A 23,469-nucleotide genomic window follows, 5' to 3' on the forward strand; every position below is an offset into this window, starting at 1 on the left:
CAGTGGCGCGATCTCTGCTCACTGCAACCTCTGCCTCCCTGGTTCAAGCGATTCTCCTGCCTCAGCCTCCCGAGTAGCTGGGACTATAGGCGCCCGCCACCACTCCTGGCTAATTTTTTTGTATTTTTAGTAGAGACAGGGTTTTACTGTGTTAGCCAGGATGGTCTCGATCTCCTGACCTCGTGATCCAGCCGCCTCGGCCTCCCAAAGTGCTGGGATTACAGGTGTGAGCCACTGCATCTGGCCACTAATTCGTATTTTAAAAGAGGACTGAGTAAAGACAGCAGTGGAACCTCTAGCTACAGGAGATGCTTGGCTATGCCTGATATGTAAACAAACACAAGCAGTTGAGTTCAGGCCATGCATCTTCAAAGTGATGAAGAATGTATGTAAATGCTTGTTTTCCTGCTCCATATTTCTCGTGTAGAGGTATATGAGAATTTAGCATCAAGACTCTGTACTGCAAACCCTGTCCTATGTTGCCTATATTCATAGTATAATACTTAATAAATATTCCCAAGGTTGTCATTGCTGGTCACATATTAGCTGACAAAGGCACACTGAAGGGACTTTGATTCTTACTGTCAAATGCATAGATTGTTTTAAACTACTGAATACATACAATCTTCAACTACGTGATGATTATTTTCAATCATTTATGGTAATTTTAATTCTAAAAGATTACTAAAAAAATAATTGGTTGTAGGGTATCTGAAAACAAAAATAGAATGTACTCCATAACGTACATGCACAGAATTTTAAAAAATGCAGGCATACAAATATTTAATGGCAGAGTAGTAATAACCTGAGACTTTTTAAAAATGGCAAAACAGTATTTCAGCAATTTTTGGAAAACACAAGTCTAAGAAGTCTCTCTTGGCAACTTTCTCTTTAAGTAACAAAGCAGCAGCAACATTGTTTAAATGTTCATAAAGCTCGCTTTACATTAACAAGTTTATTAAGGAAGAGTGGTCCTGAAACTTCAGGATAAAACTTTTGATAAAAGTAGAAGCACTCATTTTGACCTAAAACAGACACTAAAACACTCCTCCTTCCAATTTAAGAGTGTCATTTATACCTCCTACTTGTAGTAAATAAATCCAATTAATTATAAGATTTGAAACGGAAAATCTGAAACACCTATCAACATCACTTTCTTCTAAGATGACAGAAATTAAGAATGGATTTCCCCCAAAAAAGGAGAAGAGAGTTTTTAAAAACTTCATTATAGCTGTGGTAAATGAATCTGGGTTTACCAATCTCAGATCTCAATGCACTTAGTTTTAGTTGGTATTCTGTGAGATGGCTACAATTCCTGATTTAAGTATGCAGTATGTATTTTTTTAAGGCAAGGCAAGTTTGAATATGTATAAAGCATAGATATCAGCATGGTTATAAAGGCAATATGACGGACATACACATTCACTTTTCTGAAGCAAGACATTCCAAGCTACATACAATTTAATTTCATGTCCTATTCTAAGATTACATGCTTAACATTAAGCTTAGAAACATAATTGCTGTAATACATTAAAAATACTTCATTTTCCAATATTGTAAAGTATATTTTCAAATGCCTGGTATAAATTTTTTTGCACAAAAATTTAAAAGACATCCTACTAGCTAGCTATTCCTACTGTGTTACATAATCATTCGAAGGAAGAATTCACAAGGAGAGCAGGTTATAAAACTAAGCATAATAATTATTGCATTTAACTAAAAAACAAATCAAGTAGTTCTGAATTACACTTGTTTTTTGTCTTAGTAATGGGTATATTCACTTTATAGCTACTCGTTTGCTAAATATACTAAGATCGTATAAGATTCATTTTTCTTGTTTTTGTTTTTCTTGGGTGGTTATTTTTTCTGTGTCCTTCCCCAACAGCAGTTGGAATTTTCTTTTGAATACAAAGTAAATGAATGTTTATACTGTGTTTTCACCTGAGTCATGTAGAAGGTGACTCCTTTCATTTTAAAAAGTTATATTTAATTTTGGGGGGCCCTAATTAAAATTTAACATTTAACCATGTGTTTTTTTTTGTAAACAATCTACATGTCAACAAATGGATAAGGGTTAACAAAGGTGAATACTGACTTCATCTGTGTTTTAAACACGATTATATGAATTTTTCTTTTTTAATTAAAAAACGGCATAAAACCATTCATATAGGTCCTTTTCTCGCTCAACTGCTTTGAGATATAGCTTTAAATATGGGTAGATCAAGACAAGTATGTTGGTAATCTCTTATCTTGCATAGAAAAGAAAAAATAAAGGAACTTATTTCCTTCCTAAGGTCTCGGCTAGTTTCTTAAGTCTTTTCTTCAGCTCCAGTGGAAATTTCTCATAGCACTTCTTACAGACTGGCTTCATGTCAAACTCCACAAACTTATTCCTAAAGATAATAATTATAAAAAAAAAAAAAGAAATTAGTGGAAACATATTCAACACAGATATATAAATAATGTGAAGTAATTGTACTGAACTAAACGAAGGCAACTAGGTGATGATATCTATATTCATGTTAGTAAAAAACCATAATTCTAACCTCAATTCTCATTGTGAGATATATATATATATATATATATATATAAATTTAGTATCATTTGAAAAAAAAGTCCTTATAAATTGGTTCTATACATCCACCTGTGTAACACAGACTGTAGATTACATATATAATTTACTTAAGTACAGTCAATCACTTTTTTTTTTGGAAACAGAGCCTCAACTGTCACCCAGGCTGGAGTGCAGTGGTGATCACAGCTCACTACAGCCTCTAACTCCCGGACTCAAGTTATTCTCCCACCTCAGCCTCCTGAATGGCTGGGACACAAGTGCATACTACTATGCCTGGCTAACTTAAAAAAAATTTTTTTTGGAGACACAGGGTCCTGCTGTATTGCCCAGGATGGTAATCACATTTTAAAATATCTTGGGAATACCTTAAAGATAAATTTATCTAAAGGAAAGAATCATATTTTTATAATGTGAATGATTTCTTTATTGGAGGCAACATGATCTTAATTAGTACTTTAAATTAGGTAGCCATGAGGTTTAACTAATTTTAAATTATAAGGGGTTATTTTGGTTATCTGACAGAAAGGTTGGAAGAAAGTTTTCAATCACTCTTAACATAAATGTAACCAAATCACCTGTGGTTGTATTGTAAATGGTAGCTATTTGAAGAACTCAACTATTCTTTTGAAAAGCTAGGGCAATACATATCAATTTATTTTTAAAATGGTCCAGGAGAAGACAACTTTTCAGATAGCCTGCTGACCATCTGTAATGTATTTCCAACAGGTAATTACAGGAGCATATTACTGTTGAAATCCAGAGTGTTTAATTTTGAATTGAGTAAATATACAACTTGATAACTTGTTCATTGTCCGTGAAATCATATTCAGGTAGCATTTGTGAAATAAATCTAGTGATATATTGCTATCTATGACAAAAATGATAAAACCTACTGATATTTTTTACTGCATTTAAACATTAAACTAGACTTTGCTTCAAGATCATTTTAAAGGACAATGTTAGTAACAAAGGAAATTCCTAAACACACATTTAAAATGAAAAATCTTCTATTTTAAAACACCACACTGGGAATTATTTTACGGCTTTTCTCCCAAGGTCTTCTTAGAGCAAAAGCTATTAAAACTGCCATTTTTGTGACAAAAGAAAAAACATTATTCCTGTTTTCAGAGAGACTACCTTAGCAAGCTTTCCACTGTTTGAATCTTTTTTTTTTTTGAGACGGAGTTTCACTCTGTTGCCCAGGATGGAATACAGTGGCACGATCTTGGCTCACTGCAACCTCTGCCTCTCAGGTTCAAGCGATCCTCTTGTCTCAGCCTCATGAGTAGCTGGGATTACCGGTGCCCGCCACCATGCCTGGCTAATTTTTTTGTATTTTTAGTAGAGATGGGGTTTCACCATGTTGCCCAGGCTGGTCTCAAGTGATCTGCTGCCTCGGCCTCTCAAAGTGCTGGCATCACAGGCGTGAGCCACCATGCCCTGCCTCATTGTTTTAATCTTACATTTACATTTAATTCCTCTTTATAGAAGGAAACATGTAAACTGAAACAAAATATTTTTAGAGCTCCAAACACAATGGTAACTATGAGGGAAAACTGGAACAATCATGCTAGTAATTCAAGAGAATTTCAAAGATTGAAATACTTCTCATAAAAATCACGAATAAAAAAAGAGTTTGAAGACACTGAGGACATGAATTCATAAACAATAGCATATGGGTATTGTATCAATGCATATTCAAACATCATAGAAGAGGTCTTATGTAAATCAGATAGACTTTGCTTAGATATGAAACATGTTGTAAGAGTTTTTTTTTTTTTTTTTTTTGAGACAAGAGTCTCACTCTGTCACAGCCCAAGCTGGAGTGTGGTGGCATAGTCATGGCTCACTGCAACCTCAGCCTCCTGAGTAGCTGGGACTATAGGTATGGGCCACCACACCTGCCTAATGTTTTTTTTTTTTTTTTTTACGGATGGGGTCTAGGCATGTTGTCCAGGCTGGTCTCAAAATCCTGGGCTCAAGCAATCCTTCCGCTCTGGCTTCCCAAAGTGCTGGGATTATAGGCATGAGCCACCATGCCTGGCCATGCTGAAATAATTTAATACATAACTTAGAATATATGCATTTTTAAAAATATCAAACACCACTTATAATTTATCAATTAAATGATTTTGGCAAGGAAACTAAAAACCAGGGTTTTAAAAGCTACAGTTATCAGACAAAAATCCTTTAAAACTTTTTCCAGGTTCTATTAACAGATTAGAATTCTCCCCTTTGAATCCATTAAAAAAAAGGAAAGAAATGTACACCATATGGTATTTAAAAAATGAGGTGAGTGACTCTACAGAGTAAGTGAAATACATGACCACAAACTTGTATTAAGTATGGAGCGTATTCATTTAATCTTTGTAATTTTAGCAATTATGCAAAAGGCCAGTTCTACACAGGACAAATACTTGTATTTCAATCTCTGATGACTACAAATACATGCCCAAAAGTTGTGATGAGGGGGGAAGAAAGCAAAAGACAGAAACAGAACACAAACATATTCCAAAGAACTAACCAAAGGAGAAAGTAGCGAAAATGATGACAGAGCGATAGAAAAGTTTACAGACAGACTGGCTTTTTCTTTTTCTGCTTGTCCTTATCCTTTGCTTCTCTCTCCCGTTTGGCAAGTCGCCTCTTAAATTCTTCTGGCATTTTCTCATAACAGTGTTTGCAGACTGGCTTTAGGTCAATTTCAACAAACTTATCCCTTTGAGTAGGACAAAGAAGGAATAGAAGAAAGAACAGGGAACAATTAAAGGAAGAACCTTTACTTTCAGAAGGCCTGAACAGAAAGAGGAAATAAGAAATCAAATAATTCTTTTTCCAAATTCTAGGATTTTTTTAAGTGTCACCCCAAAGTTTTCAGTCTTAGGATTCACACTGGACAAAACCGTAGACTTACTTGAGTGTTAACTTAGTGTTGCAGGTAGAACAGGCAAAGCAGTTCACACACCAGGCCTTATTAAGAGCAGAGACCACTAGAGAAAGAGGAAAGAGATCTGGTCACATGGAAACACATCCTTATGGGGAGCAGGGCAGCTCAGAATTTCAACTCTAAAACAGAACTACGACTGTGTCTGTGGCACTTGGTGGAGGTTCTCAATAACCTTTTTAAAAAAAAAAAAAAATGAGACAGGGTCTTGCTCTATTGCCCAGGCTGGAGTACAGTGGCACAATCATGGCTCACTGTAGCCCCAACCTCCCAGGCTCAAGTGATCCTCCCACCTCAGCCTCCTGACTAGCTGAGACTACAGGTGCACGCCACTAAACCTGGCTAATTTTTTTTTTGATACGGACTGTTGCTCTGTTGCCAGGCTGGAGTACAGTGACGCAATCGTGGCTCACTGCAACCTCCGCCTCCTGGGTTCAAGTGATTCTCCTGCCTCATTTTCTTGAGTAGCTGGGACTACAGGCGTGCGCCACCATGACCAGCTAATTTTTGTATTTTTAGTAGAGACAGGATTTCACCATGTTGGCCAGGATGGTCTCGATCTCTTGACTTTGTGATCCGCCCGTCTTGGCCTCCCAAAGTGCTGGGACTACAGGTGTGAGCCACTGTGCCCGGCTTATACCTGGCTAATTTTTGTATTTTTTGTAGAAACACAGTTTTGCCACGTTTCCCAGGCCGGTCTTGAACTCCTGGGCTCAAGCAATCTCCCTGCCTCAGTCTCCCAAAATGCTGAGATTACAGGCATGAGCCACCATGCCCAGCCAAGAACCTCTTTCTTGAGAGCTTCTTTTCTTTTGTTTTTCAGACAGGGTCTCGCTCTGTTGCCCAGGCTGTACTGCAGTGGTGTGATCACAGCTCGAACTCCTGGGCTCAGGCAGTCTTCTCATCTCATCCTCCTGTGTAGCTGGGACCACAGGTGTGTGCCACCATATCTGGCTAATTTTTTATTTTTATTTTGTAGAGATGGAGGTCTTGCTATGTTGCCCAGGCTGTTCTTGAACGCCTGGCCCCAAGAAATTCTTCTGCCTTGGCCTCCTTAAGTGCTGGGATTACAGGTGTAAGCCACCACACCTGGCCCTCAACCTTTATGTATACAGTTGTTGCTCAGTATGTGCAGGATGCTGTTTCTAGGATGCCCTGAGGATACCAAAATCTCAGATGCTCAAGTCCCTGATATAAAATGCATATAGCAGCTTTCCAGCTTGGACTCGGCAGAATGGCTCCCGCAAAGAAGGGTGGCGAGAAGAAAAAGGGCCGTTCTGCCATCAACGAGGTGGTGACCCGAGAATACACCATCAACATTCACAAGCGCATCCATGGAGTGGGCTTCCAGAAGTGTGCCCCTTGGGCACTCAAAGAGATTCGGAAATTTGCCATGAAGGAGACGGGAACTCCAGATGTGCGCATTGATACCAGGCTCAACAAAGCTGTCTGGGCCAAAGGAATAAGGAATGTCCCATACCGAATCCGTGTGCAGCTGTCCAGAAAACGTAATGAGGATGAAGATTCACCAAATAAGCTCTATACTTTGGTTACCTATGTACCTGTTACCACTTTCAAAAATCTACAGTCAATGTGGATGAGAACTAATTGCTGATCATCAAATACAACAAATAAAGTTATAAAATTGAAAAATAAAATAAAATAAAATAAAATGTATATAGCCTATGTACATTGTCTTGTATACTTTTTTTTTTTTTTCTGAGACGAAGTTTCGCTCTTGTTGCCCAGGCTGGAGTGCAATGGTGTGATCTTGGCTCACGGCAACCTCAAGTGATTCTCCTGCCTCTGCCTCCCGAGTAGCTGGGATTATAGGCATGCACCACCACACCCGGCTAATATTTTGTATTTTTAGTAGAGACGGGGTTTCACCATGTTGGCCAGACTGGTCTTGAACTCCTGACCTCAGGTGATCTGCCCGCCTCAGCCTCCCAAAGTGTTGGAATTACAGGCGTGAGCCACTGCTCCTGGTCCTGTCTCGTATAGTTTAGATTATCTCTAGATTAATTACAATGCCTAGTACAATGCAAATGATATGTAAATAGTCATTATACTGTATTATTTGTATTGTTATATTGTTATTTTTCTCTAAATATTTTTGATTCATAGTTGGCTGAATCCACGGATGTTTGCATCCAGCTGTTGGATACGGAGGGCTGACTTTAATCTTTCCCTGTCCTTAAGTATCCTGTGAAGTTATAAATGTGTGCCATGTCTTACACCAGCAACTGTGCCCCCTAGACCTGGGCACATGTGGCGACTGTCCATGCCTCATGTTGTTTAGGTGAGCTTGCTGTTTCTGTCCCTACTGCTGTTGGCCCAACACGGAAATATGAACTAGGTATATAATTTTCAAAAATCCAGACATTAACTTATTTGCCCCTGTAGGAGTCTTTTTTCCAGAGCTGGTAACAAGACAGCTTCCTTTGCAGCTTCTTTCACCTGGCGTCTGTTTCACAGAGGAGGGAGGTAAGTTTTATTTTCAGTGGCACTAAAGATTGTTTTCCTGGGTTGTTTTCACAAACTGCACATGAACAGTGTTTCAAAAGTATTTCCTGAATTAGGTGATGTCTGCAGGGAGCCATGAATCATGCTGAAAACAGGATTGTTCAAAACTTTGCCAGGAAGTCTCTGGCAGAATTGTGTTAGCGACTGTTAGCAAACACAGCTGCTTCCTTTCTGTTCCAATCAATCAGCCCAGCCTAATTACCAAAGTACATTACCAAAGGGTGGTAAGTCCTAGATATGCTTGCTGATAACTGCCAGGTTTTAGTATATGGAGGTTAAAGTGCCTCTTCCTAACTACAATAGCAGATGAAACCGTTCCTAATAAACGTTGTTGTAGAGTTTCCTGAAACTGGACACAGAAACTAGTCTTAGGGTCCACCAGGGACAGTTCCCATGATTGCTGGCATACAACACTGTGGTAGTGACCGGAAGTAGTATCATAAATCAGTAACAAATCAAACTCTTTGATACTATCATCTTACTGCTACAAAAGATTACTTGGGAAATATGCCAAAGAAAGAGAAAAAGCAACTGATAATGATCACATTCCAAACAATAGCAATCACCAACCTGAATTTCCACATTACCCTAGTGTTTTTGTGTCAAAGTGGTACGAATCTAAAACTCACACAGATACTTACCATCACCTTCTATAACACGATTGCAGTGGAAGCAAACATCACCAAATAGCTGAAAATACAAAAAGGTGGTCAAAGTTCAAGATGTGTGAAATATTCTAGAACACTGAACATTTCAAAATAGCTGGTTATCTAAATTGAGAATTTATCACTACTAGAGAAAATTAGTAAAAGTTCTTTGACAAGTTTTTACTTCTTACAATGAAAGTAATTCACTGTCATTAATTTAAAAAAAAACTTTCCAGATGACAGTTTGAACACCCAAATAAGTAATGCAAAATACAGAAATCTGTGAGTCCATATGGATAAGAAACAGATAAATGAATAAACCTATAGATGGGAGAGGAGGTGGGCTGTTGCTCAGGCAGAGCCCTGAGGTGGAGACTATAGGTGGAGGATGTGGGGCTGGAGAACTGTCGTTTGCAGCTGGCACAGAGACAAGAATCATCAAGGGGTGCTAAATCTAGGGCAGGTTGATGAGGAACAGGACATTTCCATGGTCATAAAATGAATGCCCACAGATTGCTTCTTTCTTACAAAAGAGGGAAGGAAATTGTAATTCATAGTGATGTTATCGGCCAGCACCATGCCTGGGAGATCACCAGTGGCAGGAGAGGCATAAAGTGCTCCAGAGACAAGGTTCTGAGAGGATGCCTGCCACCGTTATGGGGCTGCAACCTGCTGTGTATAACCTCATCTAAGCACAGAGAAGCAGCAGGTGAACCCAAGTGGAAAGTAGTCTATTAAAAGGGGGTAGGGGCCCTCTGCACCCCTCCAAAATGTCAATGTCATCAAAAATTTGAAAAGGCTCTGGAAATGTTCCAGATTTAAGAAGGCTAAAGAAACATCACAACCCCAGGCTGGGTCCAGTCTGGGAGTGGAAAAAGTGCTGTGAGGATGTTACTGACTCAAGCAACAAAATTGGAATAAATGGGTTAAAGTATGGTATCAATATTGATAACTACGATTATGTTAGAGAGTCCCATATTCTTGGGAAATATACACTGAAGTATCTAGGGGTAAAGGAGTATGATGAACTTATTGGCAAATGCTTTAGAAACGGCCAGCATACTTGTATATAATATTTACGTAAGTACGTGTTTTACACAGGAAGACCGAGCGCGGGAAACGATAAAGCGAACTGTGGACTTGAATGAAAGGCATACAGGTATTCTTTGTATTTTCCATTTTATAGTTAGCTTCTGAGTCTGAAATTATTTCCCAAATACAAAGTTAAAAACAAATTTCTACTGAACAATGTACATCTTCCAAGAGATTTACTTGTAGTTAAACTACTGATAAGCTTAGGTTCATAAAAGTCTATCTGGCACCCAGTGACTAAGGTCAATACCTGGTTATAGTGGGTTTCACAATACGCCAGGCCTTTCCTCTCATAATGGCGATGTCCAAGAAAGGGTTTCTCACACTTGGCACACACAAAATGCTGGAAAGAAAAACTGCTACAGGTCATTTTTGAATTGCCATATTTTATATCTAATAAAGGAAACCCCAAAGTTAACCTATTTTCAGAGAAGATGAATGAAAGTTTGAGACAGTCATTTCATTTGGCCATAAGTGGCCTCATAATATAATACTTTCGCAGTTTTAATTCAGGTGTCTGTCTTTAAAGGTTACTTTAAGACATAGCCTATTACAATAGCCCAAAAAGAGAACAGAGGTGAGCATCTCAGTAGCACCTATAAAGGACGAGCTGCTGCTGGATATAGACCGTGGCACTTCCTGCTTCAAGAAGGCTTTAGGAGCAAAACTGCACATCCTGTATGATTACTGAGACATTCACAAAAGCAGTGTACATTCTATATTCTTAACTGTCAGCAAAGTCAATTGTCTTTAAAATGTCCATGTTTAATCTTTAGACTCTCCTAATCTTGCCAGGACACCTGAATCACAGAGATTTGAAAGTACTAGTTACCCCTGAATCATGAAGATTTGAAAGTACTGGTTACACCTTAATCATGGAGATTTGAAAGAACTGGTTGCCCTTTGCCATTCAGAACTCACCTCCACATGCCACTGCTTGCCCATGGCGTTCACCACGCGCCCTTCAATGGGCCGTCGGCAAGCGCCACAGATGGGGACCCCCATTTTATCATGGCATGGCAGGCAGTACAGCTCCCCTTTCAGCTCCCGTGCATCGGCAGTCAGTTCCTTCCTGTCCGTGAGAAAGACAGCCAGCTTAATACTAATACTAAGAGAGAAAAATGACCAACCGATGGGGCTAGCACACTTTTCAGGTTTTTAAAGACATTACTATGACGATCCCTGCAAACTTCTTTTTCCCCCTTTAGAGGTGATCAGAGCAACCTGAATTAATAGGCCCGAACAGGTTTCAGACTCCTACCAAAAAATCTGTATCTTAAAAGGATAAGATGCAAGACTAGGTCAGATACACATCAACACACCAGGCATATTCATCATTTCCCTCTTATATTATCACATGACATTTTAGTCCATTTGCCTTCCTTTAAAAGCTACAGGGAATAATCACAGTGCTGAGGGTAGACTCAGTAATACTACCTGCTATGGTGTGACTGTGCCCTCCAAAGTTCATGATTCCCAGTGCAGGTGTTGGGAAGTAAGACCTCTAAGGGGTGATTAGATCATGAAGGCTCTGACCTCACGGATGGATTAATGCTGTTATTGAGGGGGTGGGTTCCTTATAAAAGGACGAGTTCAGCCTCCTTCCTTCTCTTACTTCCCCCCTCTTCTCTTCCCCACCATGTGATGCCCTCTGCTATGTTTTGATGCAGAAGAAGGTCCTCACCAGATGCCAGCCCCTTGATCTTGGACTTTCCAGCCTCCAGAACCATGAGCCAAATACATTTCTGCTGGTTACAAATTACCCAGTTTGTGGTATTCTGTTATAGGCGCATAAAATAGACTAAGACATGACCTTTCCAAGCAAACTGAGAAGTTGGGAGACTAGTTCCATTTACTAACATATTTAAATTGTCACAAGCTGTTGAAAAGAGTTATAGGTTAACAGGTTTATTTTCATAAACAATAAAATTCCCAGAATTTCCTTCTCCAAATACTCAAATTAAATATTATTTTCAGTCTCCTGCATCAATAAACATTTGGTCAGAGATGGTCCCAATTAGTCAAATGGATTTGTTTGAATTTCACCCCTTTTGTGTAATTCTCTAGGAGAGATGCTAATGAAAAGTGGACAGAGGAGAATCCCCCAAGAGGAAGGATAGGTAAGAAAATGAGGTAAGGCACAAACTGATAATTCAATCATAAAAGATGAGATGGCTGAACTTATACGACCAAACTGTTTTCTTTTTTTTCACTTTTTTTAAATGAGACGGAGTCTTGCTCTGTCATCCAGGCTGAAGTGCAGTGGTGCGATCTTGGCTCACTGCAAGCTCCGCCTCCCGGGTTCACACCATTCTCCTGCCCCAGCCTCCCGAGTAGCTGGGACTACAGGTGCCCGCCACCATGCCCGGCTAATCTTTGTATTTTTAGTAGAGATGGGGTTTCCCTGTGCTAGCCAGGATGATCTTGATCTCGTGACCTCGTGATCTACCTGCCTTGGCCTCCCAAAGTGCTGGGATTACAGGCGTGAGCCACCACGCCTGGCCAGTTATTGCTAAGTTTCTCAGGCACAATAAGAGTATTGTGGTTCTGACCAGGTGCAGTGGCTCATGCCTATAATCCCAGCACTTTGGGAGGCCTAGATGGGTGCACTGCTTGAGCCCAGGAGTTTGAGACCAGCCTGGGCAACACAGCAAGACTCCATCTCTACAAAAAATTAAAAAAGGGTGGCGTGTGCCTGTGGTCCCAGCTATTCTGGAGGCTGAGGTGGGAGGATTGCTTGAGCCCAGGAGGGTGTGGCTGCAGTGAGCTATGACTGCCCACTGCACTTCAGCCTGGGCAATAGAGCGAGACCCTGTCTCAAGAGAAAAATAAAAAAAATTAAAAATAGTATCGTGGTTCCATAGGAAAATGCCCTTATTCTCAGGAGATGTATACTGAGAGTCATGAGAAATTTTAGAGGTATGTGTATACATGCACACGCACACACATACACGAGGGTGAAACGAGAATGTACTGTATACACACAAGCATGGCAAAATGTTAACTGGTGAAACAAAATTAAGGGTATACAGGTTTCATTATATCATTCTCTTAACTCTTCTATAGTTTAACATTTTCTAGACTAAAAATTGGAGAAAAACAATTTGGTTTGCTAGAGTAACAGAACTATAGATAAATGTAGTCTTTCATTCCCACTGCTTGTGTAATAAAAAAGAAACAATTCCAGTACCCGCAGTTGGCACAGTTGAAATGGTCTGGATGGTAGGGGTCGTTCTTGAATATCAGAGGCTGCTCGTCGATGATAGCATGGCATTTCTGGCAGATATATTTCCCAAGGCCTCTCGCTTTCTCACGATTATGACAGGGGCGACACAGGTGTCTAAACAGAGCCAAAACTTACATTTAAAATTTTAGGTTCTTTCTAATGGTTAAAAAGAAATATGCTTCCCTTATCTCTGAAAAGAAATTAAACACACCATTTCTTAAAAAAATCACTCCTGTGCTTAACAGAGCAGAATCAAGCTACACAAAAATTGTGTTCCAACCCTAATATCTGACTGATTTTCATGAAACTCCATCTAGGCACATCCCCCGTTGGTAGTTCAGCCATGCATGGAGCAGTTATGCCCTGTGCACAGCAATGCAAGGGTCCCCTCCCAGCAGCAGCACTCAGTCAACACACTGCAGTGTCTGAGTTCCCATGCCCTCAATTCGGTGTCCTACAGAACTGCCTTACATCCCGCGTGGAGAAGACACGTGATCTTGTCACAGTCACATTATTCACCCACATCTGATGAGGATGAAAATCCACCTACCTCCCAGCATTCTTGACAAACCCGATATCCGCCAGAACTTCCTGGCAGAGGTCACAGCGGAAGCACTCTGGATGCCAGCTGTTATTCATGGCTTTGATAACTCGGCCAATGATGAATTCACCTGTGGGAAAGCAACACACAAAGGATGTTACTAAATAACAAGCATGGCACTTTATTTACTAAGAGAGCAATTAAGGAAAAACAGTGAGAAAAAAACCATTTAAGCCTTTCTCAACAAAGGATTTTTTTTTTTTTTTTTGAGACAGAGTTTCGCCCTTGTTGTCCAGGCTGGAGTGTAATGGCGCCATCTTGGCTCATTGCAACCTCCACCTCCTGGGTTCAAACGATTCTCCTGCCTCAGCCTTCCAAGTAGCTGGGATTACAGGCATGCGCCACCACGCCTGGCTAATTTTGTATTTTCAGTAGAGATGGGGTTTCTCCATGTTGGTCAGGCTGGTCTCGAATTCCCGACCTCAGGTTATCCTCCCGCCTTGGCCTCCCAAAGTGCTAGGATTATAGGTGTGAGCCACCACACCTGGCCAGTAGAGGAACTTTTTATTTATGTGTCTACCAGAGTAAGCACATTAGAAAAAAAGTTTTTATTTCATCTGAGTTTTTGTTTTTGATTCAGTAGCCACGTTTTTGGGCTGTTTTGTTTCATCTCTGAATCTAATTTTCCTTTCCAAATGAGGTACTGGGCTGTCTTGAATGCCTTTTGGTTATTTCTGTCATTGTCAACATAGACAACTGAAATCTCCAGCAGAGTTTCTTATAACCCATACTTAATTTATTCTTTCATTAAACCTTTAGAACATTCTACTCAGTTCCTTCAATCTCTGGAAACGTAGCAGAGGGATTAGCAACCAGTGAAGTGGACAACATGCAAGCAAGTCCATTGCTTATGCACCGTGCAAGCAACGCTGAAGCATCCCTAAGCATCAAAAGCACCTCACTGATGTCTTCCCTACCTCTTTCCTGGCAAAACCAAAAGCAGATAGATAAAGGTTGTGTTAACACAGGAAAAGAACAATCCTAATCGCCACCCGATAGGAGTCCTAGTTCATCCCAAAATACCTCTACCTTAAATGTCCTTAAAAATCAATTCTCTCTAGGTTTTGATACTCCTCCAGCTTGTTATATATTAACAATAGGGAAGAGGAGTGATGAAGTATCCAACAGTTATTCATAATGAGCACCAAAAACCATCTTTACCATCGATACTTCACCAGTGTGAAATGACTTAAGGAATTTGGAAGCTTATTTTTTTTTTTCCCCAAGATGGAGTTTTGCTCTGTTGCCCAGGCTGGAGTGAAGTGGCCCAATCTTGGCTCACTGCAACCTCTGCCACCTGGGTTAAAGCGATTCTCCTGCCTCAGCCTCTTGAGTAACTGGGATTACAGGCACCTGCCACCACGTCCAGCTAATTTTTGAATTTTTAGTAGAGATGGGGTTTCCCCATGTTGGCCAGGCTGGTGTCAAACTCCTGACCTCAGGTGATCCTCCTCACTCCGCCTCCCAAAGTGCTAGGATTACAGGTGTGAGCCACCGCACCCGGCCGGAAACTTACTTTTTACTTGACGTTCAGCAGTAAAACTTACCACACTGATGACAGCATGGGGCAAAGAGCATCTGAAAGTCATGTTCACAGTACTTTCTTCCTTCAAACTGAAAGAGAGGGTACCACCAACTTACAAACACGAAATAATCACAGGAGAAATATAATCATTTGATGGAGATATACAGGAAAGGTGTTTCCGAGCTAAGAGTTTGTAACTCCACCGGGATTTAGAAAAGCAGATACACTTTCGCACCATCCATACATCTGCATGTTGGTACAGGAAAGACACGTGGAATGAGCTGAGGCCAGAGTGACTAGTACACCTACAGGGATGGTGACCCGGCCTCTGACTGCGCTGAATTGTTTTCTGGCTCAAATACCCTGCCTTTAATGAATCTGATGAAAGCTAGGGATCACCCCTCCCTCCAGAAAATATGCACATACATACAACTCACTTCCCACATTTTTTAGGTCGATATCTGTAATTCTCACTGTAACCTTAAATATTTACAAAGGGCAAATATTCTAGCACATTGTACTTTATTTATTTATTTTTTTTAAATGGGAATCTTGCTATGTTGCCTAGACTGGTTATTGGACTCCCAGCCCAAAGCAATCCTCCTACCTCAGCCTCTCAAAGCACTGGGACCACAGGCGTTAGCCAGTATGCTCAGCCCCAGCACATTTTAAAATGACCAAAATCCATTAAAAAAAATCCTTTTAACAGCCGCGATTTTTACATCTTTCATTTCTTGAACTGTTTCCATTTCATGTCCTCCAATTTTATCCGAGTATATTTTTTGTACCTGTCTTTAACTGATCGCCCTGCCATACTTTTCTGCAATTAAAAAAAAAAAAATATATATATATATACAAAAACCATGAAATTTTAAAATGTGCTTTCTGAATCCATAAGGCTGTAAAGGTTAACATTTATTTTCTTCTGTATTATCATTACAATGATTAGTACAGGACAAGCAAGACATATTAATTTTTTAATACTATCTGTTTACTTGAAAAGCATATCTTAGTGATAGTGAAATGAGTAGGGCTGCCCTTTCCTCCTACAATTATTTCATGTATCTCATGCATCAATATGGCTTTCCACTAGAAGACTCAGGTTCAACATGAATTCTAGGTCTATTTTCTATTTTGGGTGTTGCTTTTTTAAAAAAATATATAAATGCTAAGAAGCCTTTTTCACATTACCAAGTCGTGAGACTTGTTATAGTACTGTCTCCCCTTGAGTCTTTGAGCTCCTTACAAGTTACATGTCAAAAGTCATACACTGTTTGATGATCAAAATCCATTTTTAATGATACCCATTTTTAATGTATCACTTGTCAACTCAATTTCCTCAAATTATGGCTATAGATTTAGTTCATCCAATTTAGTGAACATATCTACCACAGCTTAACTGGCAAAGTCAGTTCTTACTATTGAACCAACCAAAGCAGATTTTCTCCTAGAAAAATAACTTTTTTTCCCCCCCCAGAGTCTCACTCTGTTGCCCAGGCTGGAGTGCAGAGGTACAATCTTGGCTCACTGTAACCTCTGCCTCTTGGGTTCAAGCGATTTTCCTGCCTCAGCTTCCTGAGTAGCTGGGATTAGAGGCACCCGCCACCACATCCAGCTAATTTTTGTATTTTTAATAGAGACAGGGTTTCACCATGTTGGCCAGGCTGATCTTGAACTCCTGACCTCAAGTGATCCGCCCGCCTTGGCCTCCCAAAGTGCTGGGATTACAGGTGTGAGCTACTATGTTCAGCTTTCACTTAATTCAAATTAATAAGCTGTCATATATTTAATGTATCTTTTTGTTTTTAGACTAGGTCTTGCTATGTTGTTCAGGCTTGTCTTGAACTCTTGGGCTCAAGTGATCCTTCCACATCAGCCTCTTGAGTAGCTGGGATTACAGGCACACACTACCTTGACCAGATTAATGTATCTGGTTTTTAAAGTTTATTAACAGAGGAGAATAAATTGATATGCTATTACTCATACTCTGCCATACTACATTATAATGTGAAGTCAAAAGTACAAGTATTTATGAAGTGTGATATATTTCTGATAAATGTATGCCATCTATGTGTATAAAAATCTGATGTTTAGCTTTTAGCAGTAATTCATGGAACTACCATATGATCCAGCAATCTCACTACTGGGAATATATCCAAAGGAAATAGAATCAATACGTGGAAGAGATATCTGCACTCTCATGTTTACTGCAGCACTATTCACAATAGCCAAGATTTGGAAGCAACCTAACTGTCCATCAACAGATGAATGGATAAAACAAATATGGTACATATACCCAGTGGAGTACTCTTTGGCCATACAAAAGAATGAGATCTTGTCATCTGTGGCGACATGGATAAACCTGGAGGACGTCACATTAAGTGAAATAAGCACTGAAGGACAAATACTACATGATCTCACTCATATGTGGAATCTAAAGAGGTTGATTTCATAGAAATAGTAAGATAGAGGCTGCCGGAGCCTGGGGAGAATGGAGTGGAGAGCATGGGGAGAAGATGATCAATGGGTACAAAGTTACAGTTAGGATGAGTAAGTTCTAGTGTTCTATTGCACAGTAGTGTGACTGTGGTTAATAATATTGCATTTCAAAATAGCTATTTCAAAATAGCTAGAAAAGGGGTATTCTGAATGTTCTCATTACAAAGAAATTATAAATGTACGAGGTGATGGATATGTTAAATACCCTGATTTGATTTTTACACAATGTATACATGTATTGAAACATCACACTGTGCCTCATATGTGTAATTATTACGTCAGTTAGAAACAAACAAACAAAAAAACAAAATGACCACAAAACAGCCTTCTGTATCTGCTGGGTCTGCATCCTTGGATTCAATTAACCAAGGATAAAAAAATATGTGGAGGGAAAAACCCCAAACAATAAAAAATACCACTAGAAAAATAAAAATAAGACAAATTTAAAAACACAGTATAACAACTATTTACAGAGCATTTACATTTCATTAGCTATTATAAGTAATCTAGAGGTAATGAAAAGTATAAGGAGGATGTGCATAGGTTATATGCAAATAAGTACACCATTTTATATCAGGGACTTGAGCGTTCGAAGATTTTGGTAAACTCTGAGGGTGAGGTGGGAGTGGGGTGGAGGGGGTGTCCTGGAACCAGTCCTCTGTGGACACCATAAGACAACTGTATAAAAACTCAGAAATAACTCCATTAATTTAGTTAGAAATGATCAACTTTTATTCTGTATTAAATGAAAGAGAAAGATGCATATTGCATAAAAACACAAAAAAGTAGCCCAGCAGTTAACATATATATATATTTTAGAAGGTGTATATATATATATATAAATATATATATATATATATGTTTTGGAAGGTTGAAAATATAATCCCTGGCTAAGATAAAATAAAATTAGGATTAGCTGTAATTTGGAAACACCTTTTAACAAGACAGGTAGGAGTCAAGAACACTGACCATGGATCCAGACTGCCTGCGTTCAAGATCTGACTGAAAGACTCATTCAAGTTGCTTAACCTTTCAGGGCCTCCCAAGAGTCAAAAAGCGATAATGCTTTGGTCTGTTTGTTCTAGCTCATGGCATGCCCTCACTGGGACATTGTGAAATACATATTTGGTCTTCCTCCCAGTTTCTTGGCATAGAACTCCTAAAATCCTTGGAATCTTAAAAGTGATGTCTTTTTATATGTTAATGAGGTGACTCATGACTGGCAGCCCCTGGGTAGATTCAGGATGGGACTGGGTTACCAGAAAGACCAAGGCAGAATTAGATGGTTGGGGTTTTCAGCCCCACCCTCCAGCCTTCAGGGAAGGCAGAGAGGAGCTGAAGGTTAAGTTGATCACGATGGCCAAGTGTTTAATTAATCACGCCTACATAATGAAGCCTCCGTAAACATGTGAAAGGACAGGGTGCAGACAGCTTCTGGACAGCTGAACACAGTGCAGTTTCCCAGAGGGTGGTAGAGCCAGACAAGGTGCGGAGGCTCTGACCACCTTCCCCCATATACGTCACCTTATGTATCTCTTCATCTGTATCCTTTGTAATATCCTTTTTTAAAATTTATTTTTATGTATTATTATTATTTTTTTTTCAGAAACAGGGTCTTGCCCTGTTTTTCAGGCTGGAGTGCAGTGGCATGAGTATAGCTCACTGTAGCCTCCAACTCCTGGGCTCAAATGATCTTCCCACCTCAGCCTCCCAAGTAGCTGCGACTGTGTGTGTCATCATGCCTGGCTAATTTTGTTATTTTTTGTAGAGACGGGATCTCACTATGTTGTCCAGGCTGCTCTTGAACTCCTGGCTTCAAGCAATCCTCCCACCTGAGTCTGTCAAAGTGCTAGGATTACAGGTGTGCTCCACCGTGCCTGGCTGGTAATATTGTTTATAATAAACTGGTAAAGCCAGGCATGGTAGCATGTGCCTATAGTCCCAGCTACTGGGAAGGCGGAGGCAGGAAGACTGCTTGAGTCCACGAGATGGAGGCTGCAGTGAACTGTGATTGTTCCACTGCACTCCAGTTTAGGCGACAGAGCTTGGCCTTGTCTCAAAACAAACAAACAAACAAACAAAATACTAATAATAAACCAGTAAACGTGTTTCCCTGAGCTCTATGAGTTGCTCTAGCAAATTAACAGAACCAGAAGAGGGGGCTGTGGGATCCCCAATTTACAGAGCATGTCAGCCAGAAGTACAGAGAAAGCAATCTGGGGCTTTCAATTGGCATCAGAAGGAGAAGACAGTCCTGTGGCTGACCCCTCAATCTGTGGGATCTGAGGCTATCTCCAGGTAGATAGTGTGGGAATTGAATCAGAGAACGCCCAGCTGGTGTCCACTGCAGAACTGATTGCTTGCTTTGTGTGTGGGGAAAAATTTCCATACATTTGGTCACAGAAGAACTTCTGTGGTGACTGTCGTGGTGTGCAAGCAGAAGAAAAATGGTTTGTGTTTTCTATCCACCTCATTCACAATTTCTTACCAATGCTCTTTGCTTTGCTCTCCCAGAGCTTTCTCTTAAAAAGGATGAATTCTTCTGAAATTAGTCAGGGGATGAAAAAGGCTAAGTCCTAAAAGGAAAGCTGTTGGCTGGGCGCAGTGGCTCACGCCTGTAATCTCAGCACTTTGGAAGGCTGAGATGGGCAGATCACAAGATCAGGAGTTCGAGACCAGCCTGACCAACATGTTGAAACCTGTCTCTACTAAAAATACAAAAATTAGCCAGGCGTGGTGGCATGCGCCTGTAATTCCAGCTACTGAGGAGGCTGAGTCAGGAGAATCGCTTGAACCCAGGAGGCAGAGGTTGCAGTGAGCCGAGATGGCGCCACTGCACTCCAGCCTGGGCAACAGAGCAAAACTCAGAAAGAAATAAAGAAAGAAGAAAGAAGCAAGAAAAGAAAGGAAAAGAAAGGAAAAGGAAAGGAAAGGAAAGGAAAGGAAAGGAAAGGAAAGGAAAGGAAAGGAAAGGAAAGGAAAGGAAAGGAAAGGAAAGGAAAGGAAAGGAAAGGAAAGGAAGGAAGGAAGGAAAGAAAAAGAAAGAAAGAAAGAAAGAAAGAAAGAAAGAAAGAAAGAAAGAAAGAAAGAAAGAGAAAGAAAGAAAGAAAGAAAGAGAAAGAAAGAAAGCTGTTGTAACTACTGTCTACATCTCTAAACTCAGCATATACAATCATGTACTGGATAACATTTCTGTCAACAATGAACCATATATACTACCATGGTATATGGTATATTTACCGTACTTTTTCTAAGTTTGGATACTTTTAGATACACAAATACTCACCATTGTGTTACAACTGCCTGCGGTATTCTGTATAGTAACATGCTGTACAGGTTTGTAGCCTAGAGGAATAGCCTATACCATATAGACTAGATGTGCTGTAGGCTATTACACTTAGGTTAAATACATTCTCTGATTTTTGCACAACAATGAACTCGCCTAATGACACCTTTCTCAGACATTTCCCTGTGGTTAAGGGACGTGCATATCTGTACCTGAATATAGGATATCCAACACAGTTCCTAAAGCCAAGCTTCTCCTTAACAAGAAAATACATAAGGCAGGGAAAGCCTAAGCTTATGGGTTTCAGCACTCCTAACTAATCCTTTTTGATGGGTATCCTGGAGCAATTAATGCTAGTAGGATTTGAGATTTCTTTCGTTTGCAATGTGAGAGAAGTGCTATTGTGAATATAAGTATGTTTTCAGGCAAAGAGAAAAGGATCCAGAAATTGAGACCTTTAAAACCAGAACAGGAGGACTTAGAAATAGATTTCCTTGCCACCATTATCCTGCAAATCTCCTGCACTCTGGGCTATGCTTCTCCAGTGTCACAACGACTGTTAATTCCAGGTGGAGAACTTCTGCTATAACGAGCTGCCTCTTTTCTACAGAGTGTAGAAATGATCAAACACAGTACAGCCCAACTTTTGGGCCTGACAGGCCAGAAGTTTATCCAAAGTAAAACTCCAGGATATAAATTTTTTAAAAAATCAAGAATCATAAATTGGGAAGAATTAAATTTCTATAAATATAGCTTTTCTAGGTAACTCCACATTACATCCCAAAATGGATTTAAACAAGGAATACAATAAGCCTATTAGAAATATTAAAGGTCCAAATTAGTGGTATTTATAAACAAAATGCCGTAAGAACCCTGGGGTCCCACCACCTGTGGAAATGGGTCGCTCTGTGTTGGGGAAGATGAACTCCAAGAACGGCTCTGTTCTTAACTGTTTTAAGTTTTGGAGTTCTGTAAATATTCCCTTTAGGGGAAAAAACAGAATCATTCTGAGCTGCTTTCAAGTAAGCTCAGGATGAGAAATCAGCTGCAAGTCTCATTTCCAGTCAAGTGCAAATTTGCAAATCTTCATTTGGTGCTTTACACGGGTTTGTCATACACTGCCCTGAAGTGAGTGGGTCCACAGATAAACAGATGTGCTGGTTGGAAGTGGCTTCCATTCTCAGTTTCCGCCTTCCTGAATAATCAGAGTACATGAGTGAAGAAACCGCTCTGTAAAACATCTTGCTACAAACTTACTCATCATAAATGGGTCTTTCCTGGCCAGGGGCAGTGGCTCATGCCTGTAATCTCAGCACTTTGGGAGGACAAGGCGAGCAGATCACCTGAGGTCGGGAGTTTGAGACCAGCCTGACCAACATGGAGAAACCCCGTCTCTACTAAAAATACAAAATTAGCCGGGCGTGGTGGCGCATGCCTGTAATCCCAGCTACTTGGGAGGCTGAGGCAGGAGAATTGCTTGAACCTGCGAGATGGAGGTTGTGGTAAGCTAAGATTGCGCATTTGCATTCCAGCCTGGGCAACAAGAATGAAAATCCGTCTCAAAAAAAATAAAAATAAAAATAAAAATATGGATCTTTCCTGTTAATGCATTTTGTGATGGGAAAAAAGGACATTTGTGAAATTCAAACTAAGGAGAGAGAAATGTGAAGCACCAACAAAGAACCCAGCCCTGAGAATGTACTAAGTCAGGGTTAATCGGCTGCACACCAGGTCCCTAGTCCTTGGTTCAGTCCATCACACTCTGCAACACTTCCTGGACTTAAATCACTCTTGCAACTGTTGGCTCCACTTCACTCCCAAAAGTATTTTCTTATGGAAAAAATTAAGATATTCCTTTTACTGGAAATAATGCTGGATGTCACAAAGTTAGATTGAGGAACCACTAAAGTTAGCGTTAGAGCCTCTGGGCTGAAAGCGTATTTTCCCAGGGAAATGGCATCTAATCACTTGAGTACAGGAGGTCGAGACCAGCCTGGGCAACATGGCAAGACCCTGTTTCTGCAAAAAAAATTTTTTAATTATCTGGCTGTGGTAGTGTGCGCCTGTAGTCCCAGCTCCTAGGGAGGCTGAGGTGGGAAGATTGCTTGAGCCCAGAAGTCAAGGCTGCAGTGAGCCATGATGGTGCCACTGCACTCCAGCCTGGGTAACAGGGTGAGACCCTGTCTTAAGAAAAAGAAAAAAAGGCCGGGCGCAGTGGCTCAAGCCTGTAATCCCAGCACTTTGGAGGCCGAGACGGGCGGATCATGAGGTCAGGAGATCGAGACCATCCTGGCTAACACGGTGAAACCCCATCTCTAGGCCGGGCACGGTGGCTCAAGCCTGTAATCCCAGCACTTTGGGAGGCCGAGACGGGAGGATCACGAGGTCAGGAGATCGAGACCATCCTGGCTAACACGATGAAACCCTGTCTCTACTAAAAAATACAAAAAACTAGCCAGGTGAGGTGGCAGGCGCCTATAGTCCCAGCTACTCGGGAGGCTGAGGCAGCAGAATGGCGTAAACCCGGGAGGTGGAGCTTGCAGTGAGCTGA

At 40.4% G+C, this 23,469-nt stretch overlaps 1 protein-coding gene and 1 pseudogene across 7 annotated transcripts in view; one reads left to right on the top strand and one right to left on the bottom strand.

Annotated features, from left to right (window-relative positions):
* Positions 1-921: 921 nt before the first annotated feature.
* LIMS1 (LIM zinc finger domain containing 1) overlaps positions 922-23,469 on the bottom strand; it is a 148,387-nt gene continuing 125,839 nt past the window's right edge. For 5 of the 6 annotated variants that reach the window (XM_025353815.1, XM_025353817.1, XM_025353816.1 and 2 more), the window contains exons 3-10: positions 15,156-15,222; positions 13,558-13,678; positions 12,972-13,121; positions 10,703-10,853; positions 10,032-10,124; positions 8,684-8,732; positions 5,487-5,562; positions 922-2,393 (exon numbers count right to left, since the gene is read on the bottom strand). In XM_025353815.1, coding sequence (XP_025209600.1) covers positions 2,279-2,393; positions 5,487-5,562; positions 8,684-8,732; positions 10,032-10,124; positions 10,703-10,853; positions 12,972-13,121; positions 13,558-13,678; positions 15,156-15,222 — 822 coding nt within the window. In that variant the 3' untranslated portion in view covers positions 922-2,278. Of the gene's footprint in view, positions 2,394-5,099; positions 5,292-5,486; positions 5,563-8,683; positions 8,733-10,031; positions 10,125-10,702; positions 10,854-12,971; positions 13,122-13,557; positions 13,679-15,155; positions 15,223-23,469 lie in introns of all 6 variants that reach the window. The other variant, XM_025353812.1, reaches the window with a different exon arrangement.
* LOC112604631 lies at positions 6,734-7,190 on the top strand (annotated as a pseudogene). The gene has a single exon (XR_003115259.1). The product of XR_003115259.1 is annotated as a 60S ribosomal protein L31 pseudogene (transcript).

Source organism: Theropithecus gelada, chromosome 13 (genome assembly GCF_003255815.1).
Source record: "Theropithecus gelada isolate Dixy chromosome 13, Tgel_1.0, whole genome shotgun sequence".
Taxonomy (NCBI): domain Eukaryota; kingdom Metazoa; phylum Chordata; class Mammalia; order Primates; family Cercopithecidae; genus Theropithecus; species Theropithecus gelada.